At 43.7% G+C, this 26,203-nt stretch overlaps 1 protein-coding gene across 5 annotated transcripts in view; it reads left to right on the top strand.

The window, feature by feature from the left end:
* Positions 1-6,665: 6,665 nt before the first annotated feature.
* EXOC6 (exocyst complex component 6) overlaps positions 6,666-26,203 on the top strand; it is a 123,559-nt gene continuing 104,021 nt past the window's right edge. For all 5 annotated transcript variants that reach the window (XM_084845859.1, XM_084845862.1, XM_084845858.1 and 2 more), the window contains exon 1: positions 6,666-6,783. In XM_084845859.1, coding sequence (XP_084701985.1) covers positions 6,701-6,783 — 83 coding nt within the window. In that variant the 5' untranslated portion in view covers positions 6,666-6,700. The remainder of the gene's footprint in view (positions 6,784-26,203) is intronic.

Below are 26,203 nucleotides of genomic sequence, written 5' to 3'. Positions count from 1 at the left end.
AGTGGAAAGTGACAATAAAATGTGTGCTCTTCGGAGATAAGAGTTGCTTTGAAGGGAAGCAAAGGCCAGTGTCATAGAATAAGCAGAATGTTGAGCTTAGATTGGGAGACAAAAGTTCACATGCCCAGCCAGCCACAAAAGTGGGCCAGTCATACACTCTCAGAATAAGTGAATTGTTGTGAGGAGTAAGATGGAGAGGAGAGCATGTATCTCCCCCTTGAGCTTTTCAGAGGAAGCGTGGGATAAAATAAATAATTAAAATAAATAATAAATAATATAAACAGCTTTGAAATAGGGAAGAAAAGGCTATATAGCATCTCTTTAGTGGTAAAGTGCCTTCTAAAGGAAAGAGTCATTCATTCATTTCATTTATTATATTTATATACTATCACATAGCCAAAGCTCTCTGGGTGGTTCACAATTTTTTTTAAAAAAAATTAAAATAAAGTATAAAACGATTCCCGTAATGCCATAGAACAAATAGCACACACACAACAACATATATCTAAAACAATGCAAGGGCTCAATCCCATGGCCACTAGACAGTGGCTAGACGGCCATAGGATTGGTCGGTTCCTGGAGAACCGCCCTCCACCCTCTCCCCTGCTGCCTCGTAGGCCACACAGATTGGCCCTGCATTCCATGTTTGGAAGAGCAGCGCGGAGCTGGGAAAACAGGGTGGTCCTGGGGGCAGGGCGGGCAGGGCAGGGCAGGGCAGGGCAGGGAGTTCGGAAGTGCCAACACGACCCTTCTTATGTGTCATATGGCTTCCCCACCCCACGCTCTGAGGTCCCACGGCTAGGCAGCTGAAACTGGTCATGTAGCCACGAGTGCAGGGTGACTGGAGTGCGGAGATGTGCTCCTCTGTGATCCTCCCGCCATGCATTGGATAGACGATTGCCTCTGAGTTTGGAGGTGGCTGTCTCTCCCCATAGGATTGCTCTCCCTGACAATCAGTCAGAGACAATCAAAAAACTCATTACAGTGGTGAGAAAAAGTTTGTGAAGCCTAATGATAATTATGGAAATTTCACAGTTTTACTGTGATAGCCTTCATGAATCGAAACCAGTCCTTTTTAGGGATGGCGGAGAATTCCGTGGCAGAACGGCCTGCCCCCCCACCCCCCGCAGATCCCCCCCGGGACGAGACTTACCTGGGGCGGATGTTCCGGACGGTGGCGGCAGCTGGTCTTCCGACTGGCTGCCGCTGCCACCATTTGCAGTCTGATTTTTTTTTTTTTACCCAGACGTGATAGGCTACGTAAAGACTTGCGTAGCCTATCACGTCTGGGTTAAAAAAAAAGAGAAGGCGTACGCAAATGGTGGTGGCTACGGTGGCCGCCATTTGCGTTCCTTATTTTTCACCGTTTTAGTCTACATAAATATTTACGTAGACTATTACGGCGAAAATAAAGGGGAACGCAAATAGCGTAGTGGGCGTTATTTGCGTTCCTTTTTGATTCGCTGTTTTAGCCTATGTAAATATTTACGTAGGCTAAAATGGCGAATAAAAAAGGAACGCAAATAGCGCCCACTACGCTATTTGCGTTCCCCTTTATTTTCGCCGTAATAGTCTACGTAAATATTTACGTAGACTAAAACAGCGAAAAACAAGGAACAAAAATGGCGGCTGCCATAGCCGCTGCCATTTGCGTACTTTTTTTTTTTTTTACTTTGCCGTGATAGGCTACGTAAATATTTACGTAGCCTATCACGGTTAAATACAGGGACACAAACGGCGGCAGCTACGGCAGCCGCCATTTGCGTCCCTGCCTCCCAGCGGCCGGATGACTGGCTGCGGGTGGAGCCGGCCAGCGGCTCTGTGGAATCCCCGCGGAGCGGAGCCGGCCGGGCAGGACTCCGGGGGGAGGGATGGAGCACCTCCCCCCATCGAGGATTCCGGGGGGAGGGACGGAGCACCTCCCCCCCACCGCGAAGCAGATCCGCGAAACGGTAAGTGACTTTCGTACATCCCTAGTCCTTTTCCAATAGGGTTTATATTAACCAATTCTGTGTCTTGAGTCAGGGTATATGAAAAAGTACGTGAGCCCCTGGTTGTATCAGCTCAATTAAAGGGAATCATTAAAATCAGGTGTTTAAGTAATTAGGTAGATCTTAAGGGGTGAGTTTGGGAGGCCCCACCCTATAAAAGGATCAGAAACGTTATGAGCTTGGACTTCACCATATGGTTGTGTGGAAACATGTCAATGCTTTGATCAAAAGACATCTCTGAGGACTTCAGAAAAGCAGTTATTGCTGCTCATCAGTCTAGAAAGGGTTACAAAACAAATTCTAAGGATTTGGGACTTTACCAATCCACTGTCAGACAGGCAGTCTAAACGTGGAGAAGGTTCAAGACCACAGTCACTCTACCCAGGAGCGGTCATCCTACCAAAATCTCTCTAAGAACAAACTGGCACATCATCCAGGAAGTCAAAAAGAACTCCAGAGTATCAGCCAAGGATATGGAGGCCACTCTCGCCTTGAGTAATGTGAGTGTTCGTAGCTCAATGATAATAAAAAGACTGAACAAGAATGGTGTTCATGGGAGGATAGCCAGAAGGAAACTGCTGCTCTCTAAAAAGAACATTGCTGCCCATCTGAAGTTCACTAAAGATCACATAGATGATCCCCAAGACTTCTGGAATGATATTCTCAGGACAGACAAGTCAAAGGTAGAACTTTTTGGCATCAATGAGAAATATTATGTTTGGTGAAAAACAAACACTGGGTTCAAACTGAAGAACCTCATCCCAACCATCAAGCATGGTGATGGGAATGTGATGGTTTGGGCCTGCATTGCTGCCTCAGGACCTGGATGGTTTGCCATCATTGACACAACCATGAATTCTGCAGTGTATCAGAAGATTCTACAGGAGAATGTCAGGCCATCTGCCCGTGACCTGAAGCTGAACTGAAAGTGGGTCATGCGAGAACATGATGATCCCAAACATACAAGCAGAGCTACAAAAGAATGGCTGCAGAAGAAGAAATTCCATGTTTTAGAATGGTCTAGTCTAAGTCCAGACTTAAACCCCATCTAAATGTGGCAGGACCTGAAGCAAGCTCTTCATGCAAGAAAGCCCTCAAATGTCACTGAGCTGAAGCAGTTCTGTAAGGAGGAATGGGCCAAAATTTGTCAAAACTGATGTGAAAGACTGACCAACAGTTACAGGAAGTCATTGCTGCTCAAGGGAGTGCCACGAAGTACTGAATCTAAAGGTTCGCATACTTTTTCACACATGGATATTGAATGTTGAATCAGTTATGAACAAATAAATGTTGAAAAAGCATCATGTTTGTGTGTCATGTGTTTAATCAGGTTATCTGTTGTTCTTTATCTAGGATTATGGGGTTAGATTAAGGTCTAATAACCTTTTAGGTTGGAAATATGTGACAGTCTTAAGGTGTTCAAAAACTTTTTCTCCCTACTGCATATGGTGCCAAATGCCTGAGAGAAGAGGGCAGTTTTAACCTGGCACCGAAAAGCTGACAATGTTGGTGCCAGGTGGGCCTCGTCAGGGAGCTCATTCCATAAATGGGGGGCCACCACCAAGAAGGCCTTCTCCCTTGTTGCTGCCCTCTGAGCGGTTTTCTGCTTAGGTAGATTGCAGTCCTTAAAAAACAAGAAAATACATACATGCACAGCAAAGCCAAGCAGGGAAAACATGTGGCCTACAGATCATACCTTCCTACAGGTCGTCTGGGGGGGTGGTTAGGGCAGCCATTCTGAGAGGGACATGGTGCTTGCCTAATTGCTGTCCATTGTCTGCTAGCTGGTTGGCAGAGACACTCCTTCACAGGTGCCCCATAAGCACCTTCAGCACAAGGAGTTCTATCAGTGCCAGTCTGCATCATTGCCCACCTGCCCTGCCTCTCCCACACCCATCAGATGGCACTGATTGTGCTCTAGGTGCCCTGCCTCCTTGCATCAAGAACCACCTTGGGGGGAGCTACACAAAAGTGTAATTTGTGCTGCTAATCCTTGAAGAAAGTCAGAGCATTCTGTCAGCCAAATAGCATGGCAAGTGGCTGTGGAGACGCAGAATCCACTAAGATGGCCAAGATCCTGACAAAAGTCAAGGTGCTTTGGAATTGGCATGTTCTGGAAAAACAGCCATTAATTATTTTCTGTTTTGTGTTTTGGGATAAGGTGCCAATGCAGTACATTTTGGGAGAGGACAGCAGCCTCTGCATTTGGTTCACAAACCCATTTATCCTACATACACACACACACACCTTTTATAATTCCCATCTGCCAATGATTCATTTCTTAAAGGAGGCCCAAACTGACCTGGAAGACTAGCCCAATAGAGATGCGTTAAGGCATTCCGCATACGCTCAGAGCTGGTTTGTTACTGTTTTACCTGTTTTAGTGGAGGACTGATTCACTTATCTGTTTTCAGCACTGGATCTGTGATCACCAGGAGCTAGCATAGTACTGTGGTTAAAGAGTGTCGGTCTTGACTGGGGAGACTCAGATTCAAACCCCCACTTAGTCATGAAGTTCATTGGATGACCTTGGGCCAGTCACTATCTCAGCCTAATCTACTTCATGCATTTGTTGTGGGGATACAATGTTTAGGGCTAGCCCAAGCCATTTTGCTGCTTGAGGTGAAAGACAAAGTGGCACCCCCCTGTCCCCTCCAACATTCTGTCACCTCAGACAGAAGCCGAGACCAGTCTGGCAGTTGAATCGCCCTTTAACACTGGTGATGGGATGTCCTTCTCCACATCCAAGGGCAGCAGGCTAATTTAGGGAATGCAGGGCAGGCCACGTAGCACACCCTGCTCTGTGGTCCCCCGACACCTCACTTCCCCTCCCCAGCACCTGCTGCCTGAGACAACTGCCTCACTCTGCCCAGTGGCTGTCTTTGGCCATGTACATTGCTTTGAGCTTCTTGGAATAAAGATGGGATACAAATATAAACAAATAAACAAGTACAATTACTCCATGTCCTGCAGCTGTAGGCGAGATCTGTCTCCACTGAAAACTGTATTGGGTTTTATGCTGAAATTCTGTATAAAATCATATAAAATCATGATCATATAAAATCACAGCCATCATTATGAATCAAAAGGCACATTTAGGCAGACAGACAACATGCTTTAAGATTTATAGTAGTTCTAAACAGCTAATATGACACAGTCAAATGCACTGCTTACATGAAACTGTCTTGTGAAGTATCGTAAGAATGCCAGTAAATATCCGTTTATCTAGCAGTCATTGAGAGCCTGGAATGTGTGTGTGAAGTTCTCACCATGGTGTTGAAAAAAGGTCCTGAGGATGAGATGCAGCGTTCGTACTCTTAGGGTCTTATGCATATTTAGATGGAAAAAGGTCCTACAACTCCCAGCATTCTCCACCTAGTATGGCAAGCTGGGGAATGCTAAGAGTTCTAAATGCTAAGGACTTTCTAAACATGCATAGGATTGTGCCCTTAGTGCTTAATGTGAGACAGCTTAAGAATGTGTTTTCACTGCCAATATTCAACCCTGGAATGTGTGAAAGCATTATTAAAAAGAGCAAAGCCCTGTTGTGAGTGTACAACAGAGTAGCTTTCCGTTCCCATAACTGCCACACCATTGGGTTCAGAGGAAGAACTTCAGCTGCCATCCAACTTCCAGAAAGTTTGAACACATGTCTAGACATGTGGAGACCAGTCCTGTGCAAAGATAAGCATACCTAAATCTGCTACTTCCCTGCCCCCATGGGCTTAAGTGGGCAGAACTCTGTGTTGGACTGGGGCTGTAAGGCAGTAAACCTAGAGTAGTATCCAGTGTTAGTCTTACTTGGGGGAGACTCAATGAAATGAACAGGACCTAACCAAAGTCTTGTTCATATCAATGGGTCTACTCTAAGTAGGACTAACTTTGGAAACCACCCATAGACACTGGCGTGGGTGGGGAGAGTGGGGCCAAAACAGACATTACATTAAATGTGTGCCTAGCAGCTATGTAGGGTTTTTGTTTTTTGTTTTCATTTTTACTTTACTGTGGGCCCAGGGCCCAGATGGAGACCCTAGGGTGTGTGTGGGGTGGGATCTGAGCCCCTGCACCAACTCCAGAATAAAATGAAAAGAAGAAATAGTAAACACGCATCCACGTTTACTCCTCTTTTGGCCCATTATGCCCCACTGAACTCAGTAAGACTTACTTCTAAGTAAGCATGCATCAAATCGGGCTGCAGGGATTGGGTGGGAAGCCGGGTTAGTGAGGACTGATGTATATAACGCCTAATCCTAAATGGTACAGGGAGTATATAAAGCCTCATCCTTTAGTGGTACCTAAACCAAGCTAGGTACCCCTAAACCGGTTGGAAAGCTCATTGGGGTTAAGCTCGCCTCGCTGCCTTATTTGGGGGGACATCCCATTGAATACAATGGGACTTGCTCTAAATTATCCAAAAGACCGAGTTGCACGCTCCTTGGTGTTCCCTACTCCCCCACCCTTCTCTCTAATACCTTCTTCGCCCACTGCAAGGCAGGGATACTGCTACTACAATACTACTGCGAGGCGCAAGTTGAGCCACCCCACGAGCAACGCAGAGCCCTGCAGGAGGCGGGAGCTCCTGAAGGTCGAAGGCGCCTGCCCCGCTCGTGGATTCGCTCGGCTCGGCTCCGCAGTAGCCGGCTCCTCCCCTTTGGTCCTCCCCCTCTCCCTCCTTTGCTTCCTCGCTTTCCCTTTCCCTCCCATGCAAGATGGCGGAGAGCTTGCCAGAGCATGAGCGGATCCTGCAGGAGATTGAGAGCACGGAGACGGCCTGTGTGGGACCCACCTTGAGGTGAACGGGCGGGCGAGCAAGCGGGCGGGAGTGCGAGCAGGGGCTCTCCCTGGGCTAGGACAGGCGCGGCACATGGAGCGGGCCCCGCGTGCTCCTTCTTTCTCTGCGTGGAGTAGCACGAGCGAGAGCAATGACAGCTCCTGCCGAGGCGCGCACGCCACATAGAGGGGAGCAGCCTCCCGGAGGGGCGCCCTTCTCCTTGCTCAGCCGAGGGGAGGGGGCGCTCCCCAAGCCTCCTGGGGGGTTCCTTGCTCTTGCCGCTGTCCTGGGCTGCTGCAGGTGGTCCTTCCTCAGTCTTCCCCCCACCGCCCCGGTTCTCCGCTCTCCGGGAGCCCTTGTACCTATTCCACCCTGACACTTCACCTCTGCCCTCCGCAGGTTCTCCTAATTAAGGATAGCGGGGCCCCCTCCTCATTTGACAGCTCACCTGGCCTCCGAAGTTGGGCAGACCGGGCGAAGCAATAGTCTGAGAAGCCCAGTTCCTGGTTCTCTGAAACTGGGGAGAAAATACACGTCTGTGTTTGTACAAACTGTGTTTGGAGACCAGGGAGCTGTCAAATAAAGAGGGAAACACCTACATGTTTGCTTTTTTAAAGAAATCCTTGTAATGTGTTTTATCATTGGCCGTATTGTGTTTGTTTTTATTATGCATGTTGCCCTGAGAGTTTCAATTATAGGGGGACTTATAAATTGAATAAATACACACACCAACGTGTGTGTTTAGAGGATAGGCAGATATGAGATTCTGCTGAGGACAGGTGAAATGCCAGCATGCAAGAGGTACAATAGTTTTCCATTTGCCCTAACAAACATCCCAATCTCTACTGAAGTTCCTTTGCAATCAGTATTGGCTAGACTGTTTTTGTAGTATATATGCTATGATGATATTCTGACAAGGTTTTCATTTTCTTTTTTTGGTCCCTTCTTCCCTTCTTATTTTCCTTCACACTTGTAAGGCTTAAATAGAATAGGCTCTGGCTGAGCCCTCCCTTGTATGAAATAATTGTGCAATATATGGGAAGGGGAATGGAATTGGAGTTGTTTTGTATAACCTGCATGATGTGGATGTTTTTATTTCAGGACCTGTCAAAACTGGTGGGTGTGTCAGGGTACTTCTGTAGTTGCTAGACTTGTAAATCAACTTCCTTTGAAAATTGAGTGTTTGCCAGTTTTATTTGGAAATATCTTGATCCTAAAGATATACTTTATAATGGTATCCTGTGCAAAGCAAGTGGAACAAGTTTGATGTTCTCATTCCTAATTACTTATTGCTACACTATGAAGTGAACATGTCTCTGCAAAGATATAGGTGGCTCTTTGCTGGCTGGGATGACTTTAGGATAGTTCAAAGTAGTGAATCTCCTTTCCCCCTCCATCCTGCCTATGGCACACACCTCTCTTGTACTATGGCATAATTTTCCATGATGATGCAATTATGTTTTTTGGTGGTGGATGTTTCCTGACGTTCTGATGCTGTCATAACATTATGTTGTCTGTCTAGAGGCATGTTGGTTCTAATATTAGGCACATTTGGAAGTAATTGTGCCCCATCCTCAGTTCTTGCTTGTTGAATAGAGTTGTTGTTCAGCTGTTAAACCTGACTTGACAAAACCTACATTACATCAGGAAATTATTTTAAGGTTTTACTTGCTCATGTAGGTAATGATGATTATACGCACTAGCCCCTGAGCTATTTCTCTCTTGCACTGGCGCACTGAATCCTGTCGCAATCCTAAACAACCTGTCAAACACCCCCCTCCCTCTAAGGAGGTGTGCGTTATGAAGTGAATACACCCGTGCTGTAAACAAAATTGAAGTCACATAAAACTATAAAACTGATGCCTCGGGTATCTTTCGTGATATATTTCTTCATTATGGCTTCCTCTTAACAAGTTTTCTTTTAATAATAACTCTAAAAGCCAAGAGTTCAGTTCCCTGCTGCCAACTCCAGGCTGAGATTACAGTGGGAAGTGCTGATGTAGGACCAACAGTTGTGCAAGGTTCATAAGAGTGATGTTTTGAGATACCAATTTCTTTCTGTAGGCTTTGTGTAGGCAAAGCTTCTGTTGGGTTGTGCACCCAACAGGAGGTGTGGGATGTATATGTGCTGGATGCAATGGCCATGTGTATGTCTGCATTTCCTATTATTTTCTGCAAGAGCAAAATGGCCTACGTACACACAAGTGTTTCAAGTTATGCACACTGAGTATTTCTGGTAGAAGGCTGAACCATTGCAGCTGCTATATAGAAGTCAGGCCTGTAAGGCAGCAATTCTATGGCCCCTAGACAGAGTTGGGGGGGGGGCATAGGATAATTCAGATTGCTGGACACGAGGTTGGAGAGAGCACTTGGACTGTGGATCCATGAATCCGCATCCCCCTTCTCCTCACAGCCATTGCAGAGAGAACCGTACTGGCTGCATCTCCAAGACTGCAAAGGTGACCTCAGACGGGGGGTAAAGGGGCCAAGCTTGTGGGCGGAGAAGGGACTAGGGAAGCTGGGGTACTATGTATCCCAAAGCCTCCCCAGCCTCCTTCTATCCCGCTCTGACGTGCCCCAGCTAGAGGGGTGAAAAAGCCCGTCTAGCCAAAACGCAGAGTGGGAGGAGCACAGAGGTGAGTTCGGAGGCTTATGGGCATTGCCATAGGATTGCATCCTAAGTGTGCTAAGTGCCACAGCCTTTCTGCTGACTTGTCTATGAAATAAATTCTTACGATGATGGCAAATCCTCTCTTACCACTTCAGATTTGTGTCACAGCTAGCAGGTGCAGCAGTGTATTGGGCTACTCACAAATGTTTCAGCAGCCCACTGTCATTGTAATGTTGGATTTTGAAGCAGTAAAGAATTACCGCCTGCTAAAACCAAACATTTTAATAGCATTGAATATATCGGGGTGGGCAACTTATGGCTTGTTTGACTGCAGCTCCCACTAGCCCTAGCCAGCACAGCCAATGGTAAAGGATGATGGAAGTTGCAGTCTAAGAACATCTGGAGGGCCACATTTTTCCCTCTTCTGGAATATTTTGGATAACTAGTATATTTAAACAACCAAGAGTCTTGTAGCTCCTTAAAGACTTACTTTATTCTGGTATAAGCAAGTGCATCTGATGAAGCGGGCAGGGTCCAGACAGGCTTATGCCAGAATAAGGGAGCAATCCTATGCCCCCTAGACAGCATCTGAGGTACATAGGATTCCTGGATCTGAGGCTAGAGACAGTGCTTCAACCTCAGAGCCAGGAAACTGAGCTCCCCTACCCCCTCACAGCCAACATGGGGAAAACCATGCTGGCTGCTTCTATGAGCTCACAAATGCAAGGGGAGCTCACAAAAAAAACATGAGGTCTTAAAAAGATTAAAGGAGGCATGCTGGTGAGCAGAGAAGGGAGGACTCTGAGGACGTGGGGATCTGAGCTATCCTTAGCCGTCCCCAGCCTCCTTCCCTCCCCCTCCCCAAAGTCTCCGCCAAGGGGCGAAAATGCCCATCTAGCTAAAATGCAGAGCAGGAAGCACGAGGTGCCTCCCACTCTGCCCTGGATATTCATAAGCCTCCAAGTTCGGAGGCTTACAAGTACCCAGGGTGGATCCAATAGGATTGCACCTTAAATGTGTTAGTGTTTAAGGTGCCCCAAGACTCTTGGTTGTTTTCGCTGTAACAGACTTGCACAGCTACCCACCTGGAAATGGTAACATACTTAAAAGACACATTTAGGGCACAATCCTATGTATGTTTAGACAGAGAAAAGGCCTACAACTCCCAGCATGCCCCAGCTAGCCATGCTCTATGTCGAAACATGCACAGGATTGTGCCCTTAGTTAATATCAGAGTTATGGCTGTTTAAAGTGATCTCAACTGGATTTTAATGCCCTTTATAAACCCACTTCAGTACTTTAAAATATTGAAATTGAGCCTGTTGTTACCCACCAATATGTTGTAAATATTTGCTACTGTAGTATGAATAAAAAAGTAGTTAAATACTGGGGTAAAAAGTGTATTTTGGTAATTCTAGTATAAACAGCATTTAGCAGATCAGGATATGTCACTTATACACAGAGATGCTGTTTTGTAATACAGTTAAGACTTACCTAGGAGTAAGCCCCATTGAACTCAACTGGACATATTTCTGAGTAAACATGAATAGGATTGTACTGGAAGTATCTTGTAATAGGTTGTTGATTGCAAAACGGGAACACTGCCTTCTTCACTAAAATGCATTGCATTTCTGTTGGTAATGGCATATTTAGCGTAGAGTGACTTTGCAAAAATAATACCATACAGTTTTAATGGTAGCATTAGGAAGATTTTGAAAGAGATAACTAATTTTTGCCCACACTCGATCTTCAGTCCTATGTTTACCATGGGTTCAAAAATCTTATGTGCACAGCACTTGTTAAATTTACTACTTGCCAACTTTGTATAGTGAAATAAGGCAGGTATCTTATACAGCACAAGCTGTATGGGACTTAACCTTAACTTTCAGGAGCTTGGATAATGGTTAGAGTCTTTGAAAAGCCAATTTCAGGGCCTTCATCTTTCCTCCCAGTTTATTTCTAGTAAGCATCTGAGATTGATGTCTCCTATACTTTGCTAGAATAATTGTGCAAGTTGTTCTCTCCCTTATACAGCCTGGTGAAGAAGCCCACAAAAGTTACTAGCCTGTTATGGGCTGACAGTGGAGGGGCAGATAACTTCATTTCTATGCTGGTTGTGGAGGAGGAAAGGAGTACTCCAGTCCTCCTCCAGTAGCTCACTCACCTGCATGCAATTTCTGGTTGTTTATGGCTACCAGGCTAGTGCTTAAATACAAGGCTGCCCTTATTCCACAGCCCCAAACTCTCTGAAGAGCATGTTTTAAAGTTAGAATGATAGAACTGTATGTTTGCTGTATGAATTAAAATCAATGTACAGTTCTTTAAGGCATGTTCTACGCTAGATTTTTTAAAAAAAAGTATAGTTGAATCTAGGTTGTTAGTGAAGGAGGGAGCATGTGAACATGAATATACAGATGTTTGTATGACCTGACGTGTTTTCCTGTTCAAAAACGTGTGTGCATTCTTGCAATATTCCTGTATGCAAATAATGTGGTGATGCTTCACTTAATGTGCTGTAATTCTCAGTTTCACAGTGTAAACTTCAAAGGATATTCTTTGTGTTTAAGGGAGAGACATACATTGCTGTTGGTGAAGTTTGGGTGTTCAGTGAACTTGACAAGTATGCTACATTACATTCACTATCTTTGGCTCTGAAGTAACCTTAAGCAGTTGTCACACACAGAAAGAAAAGTGGTGCAAGGGTTACTTGGACAGAAGGTTAGTCTCTACTAGGCTGATTTTTCAGGGCGTCTAAGCATTTATGACAGGCCACTGCGGATGGTGTTCCTATTCTATCTTTTTCCCCATAGTGTTCTCACTTACAGCATCAAGTAAACCAGGGGAGGCCCACCTTTTTTCTTTCAAGGGCCACATTCCCTCTTGGTTAAGCTGCTGGGGGCTGCATGTCAGCAGTGGGCGAGGTTGAAGATAGCAGTGGGTGGGTCCCTTTTCTCCCTCCCTCCCTCCCTTGCTATGCAGAGGGCTGCCAGGGAAGGGAGAGAGAGGTCTGAACTGATCACCCACAGAGGGCTTTTGAAATTAGGCCAAGGCCCGCATGGCATGTGGTCCTTGCACTGCAGGTTGTCCACCCCTTCACTAAACCATTCTCTACTGGTTTCAGTAGCCACTTTGCTGACTGTGTCATCTGAGGTTCCCACCACAATGGAGTAAACTTCGTAAGTGTTCTCTGTCCACTTTATGCCTGCTTTGCTCAGAACCGGCTTAGCACCAGGGAGAATCAACTGGCTGCAGTGCTCATGTGTTCTTTTGAAGTTTATTTGGATGCACTAAGCTATGTTAAGCTCTGGAATCCCTTCAGATTTCAGCAGTGTAGCATTGCTTTTTTCAGTGAAACTGAGAGAGCCATCGGAAATAATAAAGAGTTTGGAGCATGCTGAGAGGAAAGCTTTACCTCCTAACCTTGTATATTGTCAGAGTCAGGGTTGAAGTTCACTTCTTGCGAGTTTAGTCACAGAACTCTTTTGCAGTTTCCAAGGCCTCTGGCTTGTGGTAGAAGGAATCTCATTTGTAAGAGATCTCAATTCCTGTTAGTTTACTGTAAAATGAAAGCTGCATGCTGTTCACAGGCAAGTTAGGTATAGCTGTCCAGTTGTACCCCACCTGCCTATAAATACCCCTGCAATCCAACCCCTTGCCATAGGTTCTTGCCAGAATAAGTTTAGTTTCTGTTGCAGGGGATGTGAGTTTCCCTACACTCATACAGTGCTATGCTAGGAGCTCTTGTGATGCAGGGTGCTTCCAGATGAGGCTTTTATCGTAACATTGTCCTGCCTCATTCACAGAATTTCCGGGGGAATCCAGACATCGTCATCGTCCACTCATAGTCCTCCTGTGTTTTCCCACTGCTTCTTCGATCTGTTTTTCTTACTGTGGAGAAAAAGATGAAATAGCTGCACAATGCCTTCTAATTTTAGTCCCAGGAGTCCTCCATTTGGAAGCACCCAATGTCTTCCCTCCTCCTCCTCCTTTTCTTCCCCTCCTCCAAAGCTTCTTATGCTGAACTTCTGCCCTGTGTGCGAGCTTTTTCTTGGCCTTGGAGGTAGAATAAACTTTCAGTGCTAGAGTAAGAGGAAAGATGTTGCCTTGTGTTGCTGCACATGCTCAGCTGCTACTGTGCAGGGTAGTATATGATCAGATTCTACACCCATTGTTAAATGGGTACCTAATACAAGGCTATGATCAAAATATGATCAAAAACGAACTGAGACGAATTTCTCATATATCCCTACCCCTGAGCATCCTCATGTTCACTCTTGGTAAGTGTCACTTTTGATCTCTCATTGACATGCAGAAGACTCAGAGAAGGGTGGGGTGAGGTGGAGAGAGAGAGGTCAGCCTCTCATTTTATGCTGAGCCAGGAAACATTCAGAAGTGGTTAGAATCTAACTTTCTACTTCAAAGTGACCCCCAAACATGGCACAAGTGACCCTGTTGGCCTCCTGAATTCAAGGGACTTACGGAAGGGGAAGAATTTTTTTCTTCCTGGGCGTTAGACAGGGCTGGCTCCAGGTTAAATAGCGCCCTGGGCAAGGAACACCTTTGATGCCCCCCTCTCTCATCAGTTTTGCAATGTTGCCAAACTGTGTGGGATGTGCGGTATTGCAAAACCTAGAATAGTAAAGTTGCCAGTCCCGCTAATTTTTATTTGGAACAAATGTCATCAGACTGGCAGTTCAAAAACAAAACAATTTAAAGCTAGTTGATAGAAGTTCATTTTCATGCTTAGTACCCAAGCAACCTGTAGAACTTCGAAGAAAAGGTAAAGACACTTAATGCTTTCTTCACCCTAGCTCGTTGCATACAGGACACTCAAACACTGAGGTGGCAAGCTTAGCTTGGCGACCGCCCAGCTCACCCACCCTTAAGGCCACCCCTGGCTTTAGGGGTACTTGGTCATAGTCTCTTCCTGCCTCTGATCACGCCCAATGCCTGGGCTAGAGTGAGAGAAGTGCCAGAAATCTTGAGGTGGGGGTGGGGAGGAGTCTGTAGGGAGGGGCAGTGTTGCATGTATGATGCATTAAAATATTTCTGTGGTATATGTAGAATGGAGGAAAGTTGTACATCCATTCAAATTTGTCACAGTGTTCATGAGCCTGTTCAAAAGCTAGTCACCTTGTCGTGAACGGAAAGAAATGGAATATCTACAGCTCTGTATTTTGGGTCCACTTTGCATGGAGGTGACTGCTCATTTAAGCAGTTATTGAATACCTCTTGCTGTCTTTCATTTTGTTTACTTTGTAGCACCGAAATGCAAGGAGGATTTTAGTTGTGTTGGTAAAGTAGACTGGAGTTCTTGATAGGGCCTCCACAAAACAAACAGAAAATACTTCTAAGGCAGAGACTTGCAATGATGTGCTTCAAACTAATGATGTGCTTCAAACAAGCACCTTGAAAACAATGCAGTGATTATTCGAAGCCAACATGGATTTGTCAAGAACGAGTCCTGCCAGATGAATCTGATCTCATTTTTTGATCAAGTCACCTCCCTTGTGGACCGTGGGAATGCTGTAGACATAATATATCTCGACTTCAGCAAAGCTTTCGACAAAGTGCCCCATGATATCCTGATGAGCAAACTAGCACAAAGTGGGCTAGATGAAACAACAATCCGGTGGATCCACAGTTGGCTACAGAATCGGACTCAAAGAGTGCTTATCAATGGGACCTTCTCAAACTGGGGAGAGGTAACGAGGGGGGTACCGCAGGGCTCAGTCCTGGGCCCAGTGCTCTTCAACATTTGTATTAATGACATGGAGGAGGAGGTGCAGGGAATGCTGATCGAATTTGCAGATCACACAAAATTGGGCGGGATAGCTAACACTTTGGAAGACAGAAACAAAATTCAAAGTGATCTTGATAGACTGGAGTGCTGGGCAGAAAAGAACAGAATGACATTTAATAGGCATAAATGCCAAGTTCTGCACCTAGGAAAAAGAAACCAAATGCACAGTTACACGATTGGGGATACGTGGCTCAACAACACTACAAGCGAGAAGGATCTTGGAATTGTTGTAGATCACAAGCTGAATATGAGCCAACAATGTGATGTGGTGCAAAAAAGGCAAATGCTCTTTTGGGCGGCATTAATAGAAGCATAGCTTCCAAATCCTGGGAAGTACTAGTTCCACTCTACTCAGCATTGGTTAGGCCTCATCTGGAGTACTGTGTCCAGTTCTGGACACCACACTTTAAGAAGGATGCAGATAAGCTGAAGAGGGTTCAGAGGAGGGCAACAAAGATGATCAGGGGACTGGAAACAAAGCCCTATGAAGAGAGACTGAAAGAACTGGGCATGTTTAGCTTTGAGAAGAGAAGACTGAGGGGAGATATGATAGCGCTCCTCAAGTATGCGAAAGGTTGTCACAGGAGGAAGGCCAGGATCTCCTCTTGATCATCCCAGAGTGCAGGACATGGAATAATGGGCTCAAGTTACAGGAACCCAGATTCCGGCTGAACATCAGGAAAAACTTCCTGACTGTTAGAGCAAGGCAACAATGGAACCAATTATGTAGGGAGGTAGTGGGCTCTCCCACACTGGAGGCCTTCAAGACGAGGCTGGACAGCCATTTGTCAGGGATGCTCTGACTTGGATTCCTGCATTGAGCAGGGGGTTGGACTCAATGGCCTGGTAGGCCCCTTCCAACCCTACTGTTCTATGATTCTATGATAAAAGGAACGATTAGTAGTCAGGGTCAATAATGGATTTCAGTGAGTACCAGGCAGTAGCTCTTCTGCAGGACTCTAGTGGGCACACTAGCTGCTGTATTCCTGATAGTGGAAGATCCTTTCCCCATAGCATGACCTTTTTGCTTGCTGGGTTGCCTCTCTCTCTTGTGTTGAAAGGGAGCTAGCAAAATGGGCTAAGCTCCATTTTGCTAGTAGTTAATGGAAGATATCAATTTGATGAAGCATACAATGAAGTAATACTATTCTTAATGCCTGAATGATGATGACATTTGAGGGTTGTAATGTTGGCTGTTTCACTCAGGAAGCAGGTAGAGGGGTTTCAGTACAAGATAGACAGCCAGAAGAGGTTGCCATAAGAAATGGATGTGTAAGTTCTGGGAACTTGCTTTGTATTAAGGTTGCTCTGTTGAAAGCAAATTACGTGAATGTTTTAATGTTTCCAGGCCCATTCAAGGATCTTATTATGACTGCTTTTACTATAAAGATTTCCTTGCTATTGATATTGTAGCATTGATCTGTGGTGTTTGCATCATTGTGCCCAGAAAAAGGAATGAGCTATTGGTCTTTACTCACTTCATTGTCATAGCATGTATTATATTTCTCTGCTGATCTACCTCTTATGAACGCTGTTGTTCATTGAACAGCTGAAATGACAGGAAACATGAAGGTAGGAAGATGAAATACATTTCCCAACAAGCCGAGTCACTTTAGAAGTGACATCTTTGTAAGTACAGTCAACTTCTGCAGACGAAGAGCGTTGTTTAAGACAGAGGTTCTCAGACTAGGCTACAGGCTACTGCTGGGTCCACCGAAAGGTTGCAAAACCATCAAAAATACCTGTACTTGGTCCTGTACTTGATTTATTTTTTTGATGGCAGAGAATAAGGCTGTTTTGACCAGGGCTAGATTTTTGAATAGGCTAACAAGGCCCTGGCTGAGGGCCTGTGACTTTCATAATATAGTGCTGGTGTAGTCTATTAATTTTTCCTTAAACATTTACCAGTTAAAGGACCCCTTCTCAGCAGCCTTGCCTAGGGCCTGTGATCTTCATAATGACATTTTTTTAATGATAATATAGGCACTTGAGACAAATGCTATTAAAATACAGGCTATGTATTGATTTTTTTTTTTTAACAAGTTTATTCAGTGTTCTACTGAGACCACTGGCAATTTTCAAGTGGTCTGTGAGGGGGAAAAAGTCTGAGAACTGCTGGTTAAAGAAAGGTGGATGCTATCTGTGCATTTGGAGTGTGAATTTGCTATTTGAGATTTAGGATGCTTCCAGATGAGACTTTTTATTTTGCATTCACCCTGCCTCATTCATGGAATTTTATGGAAGCTCCATTCACTTCTAACCCTTCTGTATTTTCCCACTGCTTTCTCCATCTTTTTTCCCCCCACAAAAAAATCTGTTAAGGAGGAAAATATGGAATAGCAGCACTGTGGCTTTTGATTAGTAGTGCTCAGAGCATCCTTCTGGAAACACCCGTAGTAGCAGTGAATATTAAGCTGGGGGTTGCTACACTTGACAAAGACCTTTGTCCTGACTGTGGGTATAGGAATGCAATTATGTTTGTTGTAAACTTCTACGAGGCCATACCATCTGGACTTTATTTTTGTGTAATTAGTGATCTCCATGAGGAAAAAGAAGTTGAAATTTATCAGCATTGGGATTGGGGAGGATATTTAACTTGCATTTCCCAATCCAACTTCAACCTACTTTTGCCTCATACACATGCCCATAGCTGCCTGCAAAACTCTGCAAGCCCTGGGCAGTGCCATCCCATCTTTTCCTCTTGATCTATCTGCTTCATATATTCCCTCCACTTCATTCACTATATTGCTGGAAGAGATGAGTAAAAGAGGGCAGAAAGCAGTGGTTGGTGAAAGTATGCAGCCTGGTCCAATCAATAGGTTGCTAGGTGAGCCGCACTGACCCCAAGACAAGTAATGCACATGTGGAGACAAACAAAAGCCCAAGTTGGGTGGGGTTATATCTTGTCTCAAACAAATCCTGCTTAATTATGAAGTGGAGACCATTCTAGCAGGCTGTGCTGAGGGACATGAGAGTAGGATATGGGGACATTTCATCAGCCCTACGAAATACTTAATTTCTTTCTCTTCCCTCCACATTTCTTTTTCCTCATGTGTTGTGTCTTTTTAGATTTAAACCTGCGGGCGCGGACTGTCATGTTTTACTGATCATATGTAAGCCACTCGGGGAACATTTTTGGCTGAGGAGCAGGATAAAAATACTTAAAGTAGTGTAGAGAATTCAATGCAATTTTTCAGATATTTTTCCTGGTAGTATCATGGAGCCTATTCCAAGAGTCTACCAATTTCCTATATATTACTTTATTTTTTAATTGACATATCAGGTTGTCAGTATATAGTGCAGTATTACACAGTGTGTAAACGGGCCTTCTCGGTGGTGGCACACACCCTTGGGAACACTCTTTTATGTGTGTTCTGAGAGGTAGAAATGGTGGCAAATTTTAAATGTTTCTTGAAGGTACACATATTCACACAGGATTACCCTGACATGCAAGGGACTCTGTTATTGCCCTGTTATTGTTATAGTATTGTAATGTGTCTAAATGTTTATAATGTTTTAATTATTTTATTTGGGCTGTTATCTTGTTATGTTGGATTTTAATGTGAATCATTTAGGTATTTTAATATATTAAGCAGTACAGAAGTATTTTAATAAATAAACAAACAAATAAATAAAACGTTAGACTCACTTTGGTGTTGTCTGTCTAGTCTGATTACTAACAGGTGGCTACATCCAATGTCATGCGAGCAGACTTCCCCTCAAGCAATGGGACTTTCTTTTCCTCTTCTCTCCCCTGTGCTGCCCCCCGCACCACAAACTGGAGTGGGAGGGAGAATACGGTCCTCTTTTGGCAGGTGGGCACCATTGGATACAACTCTGAGACTAGTATGAAGGGGGAGAGAAAATTTAAGTTCTGTGAGCATTTTTAAAAAATGCTTACATTTGTATATATTTTCTCATAATGGGGTAATTTTATAAACTGCTTTGAAGGTACAGCTGCATTGGAATGTAATCCTCACAAGTAGACTGTGGTATTCAACATGTATCATTTTATTAAAAATGGTAGACTTTTTAAAAAGTGTATTGCTTTAAAAACTTATTTAATAAATTGGTAAGAAGCACAAAAGCTTAGCAGGAAGAGGCATCTCCTTGCTTAGTGCTGTAAAAACAGGAAGGAGGAAGTCCATTGCAAATCTGGGTTTACTGATTATCAGTTGACGTTACACTACAAAGGATGTCCATTAACAATCATCAGTGTGATACATTGCTTATCGAGACTGAACAATAACTGCTCTAGTGTCACTACTACAGAATATTGACCCTGGTTATAGGAAGTAATGTTAACTAACAAACTGTACTCAGCCCTTTCCTGCTTGTAGAAACAGGATACTATTAGTGAGAACAATTCACAAAAACTGCACATACAGGAAAATGTGACAAGTCAAGTATAAAGGCAGAACTAAGATTAATAAATTATCTTCCCCGTTTGCAGAATTTAAGCAAATGCCATTCTTTTGGCATGCTGTAATCTTCTAAATAGAGTACTGACATATTTTAAAACAGGGGTGGAAGAGTTGGGATCACAGATAATGTCTGTAAGTTAAAAAGTCTGTTTAGGCATTAAGAGTATGTCCATATTAAATCTGTTGTTGAATTGCAGGAAACACCTGGACATCATTTTATAAAGGACTTTAAGGGAGTGTATTCAAAAACTACTCGGAATGCAGGAAAAATTGGCATTGGGCGCTGGTGATTAGTGGCAAATATATATTGGTAGGTTGTCAGAGAGGAAACTGTGGCAAGGCTTCCTGAGAAACTGCTGCAATAATTTAATGTTTGTTACACTGTATGTTAGGGATAATACTAACTATGGTTTGGACATCATCCAATTTCAAATGCTACATCTTGTATTTGGAGTTTCACTGAGTTTTGTCTGGATGTTTTAAAACTTCCTCTTGTATGCATAATTCACAATCAAGTTCTAATTGTATTTTTATGGGGCAGGGATGGAATTACCTCCACATTTTGCTAAGTTTTTGTATTTTGTACTTGGAGTAGAAGCTGGTCGCAAATATGGGGAGGCTATTATCTTAATTTTGAAAACCCCTGGGGCGTCTGGAAATGTTTAATTCTGTAATAGGTGGATATATTTTCTCCTAAAATAAAATAAAAACTTAGGAAGATGATTCTGTCATCTGCATAAACCCATACCATAACATTAATGTATGAAAAATGTAGAGGGAGCATTATTTTAGCATCACTCATAACATGCTAAAGAATCCCCTCCCATAGCTCTTTTTGGCTGCTCTATGTTATGCCTAAATCCTTTTTCTTCGAGCTTAGACTCTAATGACTAATTTGCTCCGATCTGCTCTTTTTAAGTGAAGTGAGAGCTCTGTTTTTTTAATTTTTTCCTAAAGTTGTCTACCACTTATATAATATATAACACATAATTTGATATGTACATTTATTTAAATTTTGTTTATCCCATGCCTTGGGGTTGCAGTTACATCCATGGCACACTTTTCACTGCAGAATTTACACAGGAAGAGACGTACAGCGTAGTCCTTCTATGGCATTGTTTGCTTCTCTGCCAGTGACGATGTCCCTAAATTACTATTTACAGTTTTCTTTTTTGACACACACAGTGCCCAGAGCAGGACAGTTTCCCAAATCACTGGTTGTGGGATATTTCTTTTGTTCCAGCCAAATTAAATGATGGGGTAAGATTTTTCCAATAAAAACTAAACCAGGGAAGCAAATGTGAGTGTCCTTAGAGCATTTTCTTTTTGAAAACCAAAAAGATCCTGGAACAAAAAATACCCCAAGAAATCTATTGATTTTTTCTGTTGGGGTGCTTTTTTGACCCAGTCAGTGTTACAGTATTAGGAATTTTCAAACAAAACTTGATCCAGGGCAGCAGACGCCCTTTGAAACCACACTTTTCCTTTAGTTTTAGGGCATCTTACGATCCTGAGATACATTGGAATTTAGTTTTTGGTAGAAACCCATCCCAGAGATCATTTGTGTAATTTCTTTTTTTTGTGAGTCTGGGTCGTGGTGCTTCATATTGCATATGACAACTCTAAATTCCCTGGTAAGCTGCATCAAACATATCTGCGCATTTTGGTTCCTTAAAGGTAAAGGTGTCCCCAACTAGTCGTGTCTGACTCTAGGGTGCGGTGCTCATCCCCGTTTCTAAGCCGAAGAGCCAGCGCTGTCCGAAGACGCTTCCGTGGTCATGTGGCCGGCATGACTGACACATTTTTAATTTTTTTAAATTAAAAATGCCTTAAAGGGTAAATCTTTTGTGGCTGTACAGATGTGCACACTTTCCCCAACTTCTATGGTTACTGAGAAGCTCAGTCTTGATGGTTTGTACATATAGAGTTTGTATTTCGGACAGCATCACCCTAACATTTTGTATAATGTGTGCTATATGTCTTCTGTCATGGGAAAGGCTGCATGAGGAAGGAACTCATGGCAGCTAGGAGCAAAAGGATCCTAACTGTCGTTTGCTAGGCTACCTGCTTTTATTGTAATTGAAATGTGTAATTTGTATCCTCTACCCTCATTGAGTTAGGAGGAGATGACCCTCTTCAGTATACAAAGTATGGGAAATCTGGATGAATGCAAATGCGTTCCTAACCTCCAGGATACCATCTTAATCAAGTGACCCATGAGGGTAAGTTAAATAGGCCAATCTTGGCAGGAAACATGATCCAATCCTGAAGAGTCCTCACTGGAACTCTTGCAGTGAAGATCCCAATAAATGAAGTCAAATAAAATCCTGCGTTACTTTCAAAAGGACTAAGAACCTGAAGGATTGGCTTGTACATGGTAACACTCAGTTACAAACAAAGCCGTCTCAGCCGGTCCTTCATGGTGCCATGGCACCTACAGGGCATCATCCATGTGGCCATTATATATTCTGCAAATATGCCCCCAAATGCCAGACTTTTACGAACCCAGCAGACAAGAAAACGTATGAGATCAAAGAATTTTCCACCTGTAATAGCACACCTGTAGTCTATGCTATTAAATGCACCCGTCATAAAATTTATGTTGGCCAGACACAAAGGCTACTTAAGAAACGTATGAGTGAGCATTTCAGCAACATACAGAACAAGAGATCAGGTGCGCCCTTAGTAAGTCATTTTTCACAAGTACTCCAGTCCACAGAGGGCCTCATCTTTGGGGTAATAGAAAAACTGCATAGATCTAATAATAAATTGCTCCTCAGAAGAGAAATGTTTTGGATTTTAAAGCTTGGTAGGATTTCTCCCATAGGATTGAATGAAGAAGTTGATTATTTACCATTGTTGTAAACGTGATAATTCTTTAAGTTTTTTCAGAATCGGAAAAGGCAGAGAGGAGTTTTTTTTCTCATTATGTAACATCAGTGTTTTAGGCCCATGTAGCCAATTAAAGGTATTTTATCCAAATGATTTAAGCTAGCCCATGGGACCCTTTCTGCTAATACAAACTGATGAGGTTGGTCTGTCTTAGTATATTGACTACAGATAAGGTGAGCTTATGGGCATTAAGCAAATAACTTTCTTGGGAAAACTATGGCTCATACAAGATTATAATATTTTTTGGTGAGTCTGCAATCTGTTTATATTTGGCACAAGAAGCAAGGGAGTAAAGTGTAGTTAGGTTGTGTATCAAACAATTTTCTAGTATGGACATACCTAACCTTTCTTCCCTTCTCTATTTGTCTTCCTGGACATTCAAATAAAGTTTCTTAGGGCACAATCCTATGGGGATAGACAGCCGCCTCCAAACTCGGAGGTGACCACCTATCCAGTGCAGGGCAGGAGAAGCATGGAGGAGATTGTTCCCTCTGTGCTTCACCTGCCCTGCATTTGCCTTCCCATTTGTGGGAAGGTGGAGGGGGGGAGGCTGCCAGCCATCACATAGGATGCGTCGTACTGGCATTTCCACCTTCCCTGCCCCAGAACGCTCCCTGGAAGGCCCCTTTTTGGCCTCTCCGTGCTCCTCTTCCAAGCATGGAGCAAGGGGCCGTTCCACACTGCCTGTGAGGCAGCGCGGAAGGGTGGGGGGGAAGGTCAGTTCTCTGGGAACTGACCTTGGAGCACAGGCTCCGAGGTCGGTTCCCAGAAAACCACGTATCCTATGGCTGTCTAGCCTCTGACTAGCAGCCATAGGATTGCTCCCTTAACCATTTAAGGGAGCTTTTTTTTAAAGAAAAAAAAGAAACTTTAAAACTTTAAAAAAAGTTTTAAAGAACAACAGATTTTTACAGGGGAACAAATACCTGTTAAATTTTTAAAAATCTGTAAAATATGATGTGAGGACTTTAATATGTATGATTATCTTATGAAATGGTGACATAATATAAGGGAATTATAGTTTAGGATTTTTCTATGATAAATCCTCTCTTTTGAGAGAATGCTCTACTGATGCCATTTTGAGAGCTATTTACAAATGGTACACTTTCATTACTACAAATTTACTTCCTGAAGTCCACCCTGTTATAAAGATAGTTCAACACAATCTATACAATTTGCTGCTAATATGTTTATATAAAAGGTCTGGTCAGTTTCAAGTGTACAATATAAGGTAGACAAGCCATTGGTCTGTTTTTATGTGAGGAAGGTTTTTTAATATTATAAACCAGTATTTATGTTTTTTTTTAACATGATAATTATTGTGGTTAAAGTAATCCTGATGTTCTCATTTGAAGTTTTTCATATATATATAGACAATAACAAAACTTTACACTTTGTCGTTCTCATTTTTTGCCTTGTGGTTTTAATATGTGCAAAAGTAATGGTTTCTTGATTTTTATATGAATGTGAGAAGTATTAATTGTGTATAGGTTAAAATTGGTTGTGAAATTTATATAATTTTTATAGTAATTATTTATTTTAGGAGTGTTTGAGATGTTTTTATATGTTCTGGAGTAACATGAAATAACTAAGATGATGTATGTATATATTTATATTGTAGCCCCTGATGAAGGAAATCAATATTTCTGAAACGTGTCAGGCGAATATAAAAGAAATATTAATAAATCTTTTTCTATAGGCACCTGGGATTTCTCAATTTTCTTTTCTCCGTTGTTTTTTCCTGCACATGTACCTTCCTTCCTCTTTTTATCAGTCTTGGCAGGAAACACAATCCAATACTGAAGAGTGGATTAAAGTATCACCTTGGTACCCCTTATCCCTTCATTTTAAGAACTTCCATCTGATTGCTCTTAGAAGCATGGTGTTTGTAATGCTTAGCCAGCTATCTTTAAATTAAGTCAAGAAGTCAAGAGTCTCTGGCAGTCTCCTATTAACAACCCAGAGTCAATTTATTGATTTCTACCCTGAGTCTACCTTTTTGTGCTGTTTTCCTGAATTCTGTGACTGCCCTAGAGATCAACTGCTCACTGGGACTCAGCATGGACGGACATCCTGCTGTGTGGCTCCCAAGATCTGCCCAGCCTTTGTCTGGCTGCTCACTTGTCGTGACCTTACTTCTTAGTGCTACCCTCCCCTCTGAGGCCAAACCCACATTTCCAGGTTCAGAGTTCCTCCTCTTGTGTGCAACACCTTGCTGCCTTGTATGCCCAGATGGAGCTTCACACCCTCACCCTGTGAAGCACCCATTGCTGAATTCTGACTACAAAAATGGGGTACGGCTACCCTTGAAAGACCAGGTCCACAGCCTGGGGGGTCATTTTAGACTCCCAGCTGTCCATGGAGGCTCAGGTGTCAGCTGTGAGCCAGACAGCGCTGTACCAACTCCATCTAATACAGCAGCTGCGCCCCTACCTTCCCGACCATCTGCTCCCATTGCATGCCGTGGTCTCCTCTCGTTTAGACTACTGTAATGCGCTCTACGTGGGGTTACCCTTGAAGACGGTTCGGAAGCTGCAGCTGGTACAGAACGCGGCGGCTCACCTGATTAAAGGCAGCTGCCGGTGGGATCACATCTCTCCGGTGCTGAAGGAGTTGCACTGGTTACCAGTTGTTTTCTGGGCCAAATTCAAGGTGTTGGTTTTGACCTTTAAAACCCTATATGGTTCCGGCCCAGCCTATCTTAAGGAGCGCCTCCAGCAACACCAGACAGGCCGCTCAACAAGATCAGCCTTGGATGGCCTTCTCTCTGTCCCATCAGCCAGAACAGCTAGGCTGGTGAGGACGAGGGAGAGGGCCTTCTCTGTGGTGGCCCCCACTCTGTGGAATTCCCTCCCTAGGGAACTCCGCCATGCCCCCTCTTTAATGAGCTTCCTCCACGCATTAAAAACGTGGTTGTTCAGGCAGGCATTTGGGGTAGGCTAGGGTATTTTTAGAAATATGTTTTAACATAGAATTTTATTGTTTTAAAACTGTTGTACTGTTGTACATCGCCCAGAGTGGCCGGGTGACCGGCCAGATGGGCGATTAAGAAAATAAATAAATAAATAAGTAAATAAAATCCATTTCAGCACGGTTGTCCACCAAACCGGGAGCTTGGTTACTTGTCATAAGGGATGTGGGAGGGGACATCCACTTCTTGTGTGTAGCTGCATTCATGGGGCGGGGGTACAGATCTTGGTGGCTTGCCCCCTTGGACCTGTGGGGTAACTGTGTCTTACAGCGGGGTGACACAAGGCTATTAAGGTTGTGGACTTTAAGCTAAGTGGTTGTCCCCCTGGTGGACAAAAGTGGAGCATGAGACAGTGTGCTGAGGTTTTCCAGGATTTTGAGCCAGCCATAATATGAAACTTAGCTAGCTTCCCCCCCTTGCCTCCATTTCCTGGTTGTCTGCCTTGTTCTGTGTTTTTTAATTTCTGTTTTGGTACATTAGGGACCCAGGAGGGTTTTACAGCCTTCCATTCTAAATCCTATTTTTGACTTGCCTACTGCACTGTGCAGAGCTCAGGGGTCCCTAATAATGAATGGGCCAGCCTGCTGTTGGTCCCCCACCATTGCCTTGTTACCCTATCTTTGGGTATATGAGCTTTTGTCAGAGTGGGTTGTGGCACACAGGCCAGGGGCCAAAATTGTGTGATCCAGAGGCTAGTAGAAGCCAGGATAGCTTCTGCTTGCTGTGAGTTTTTAAGTAAC

Source organism: Heloderma suspectum, chromosome 3 (assembly GCF_057233095.1).
Source record: "Heloderma suspectum isolate Gila_16-S chromosome 3, 16-S_ref, whole genome shotgun sequence".
NCBI lineage: Eukaryota > Metazoa > Chordata > Lepidosauria > Squamata > Helodermatidae > Heloderma > Heloderma suspectum.
The sequence above is the reverse complement of the archived record's forward strand: the minus strand, read 5'-3'. Positions and strand labels throughout refer to the sequence as shown.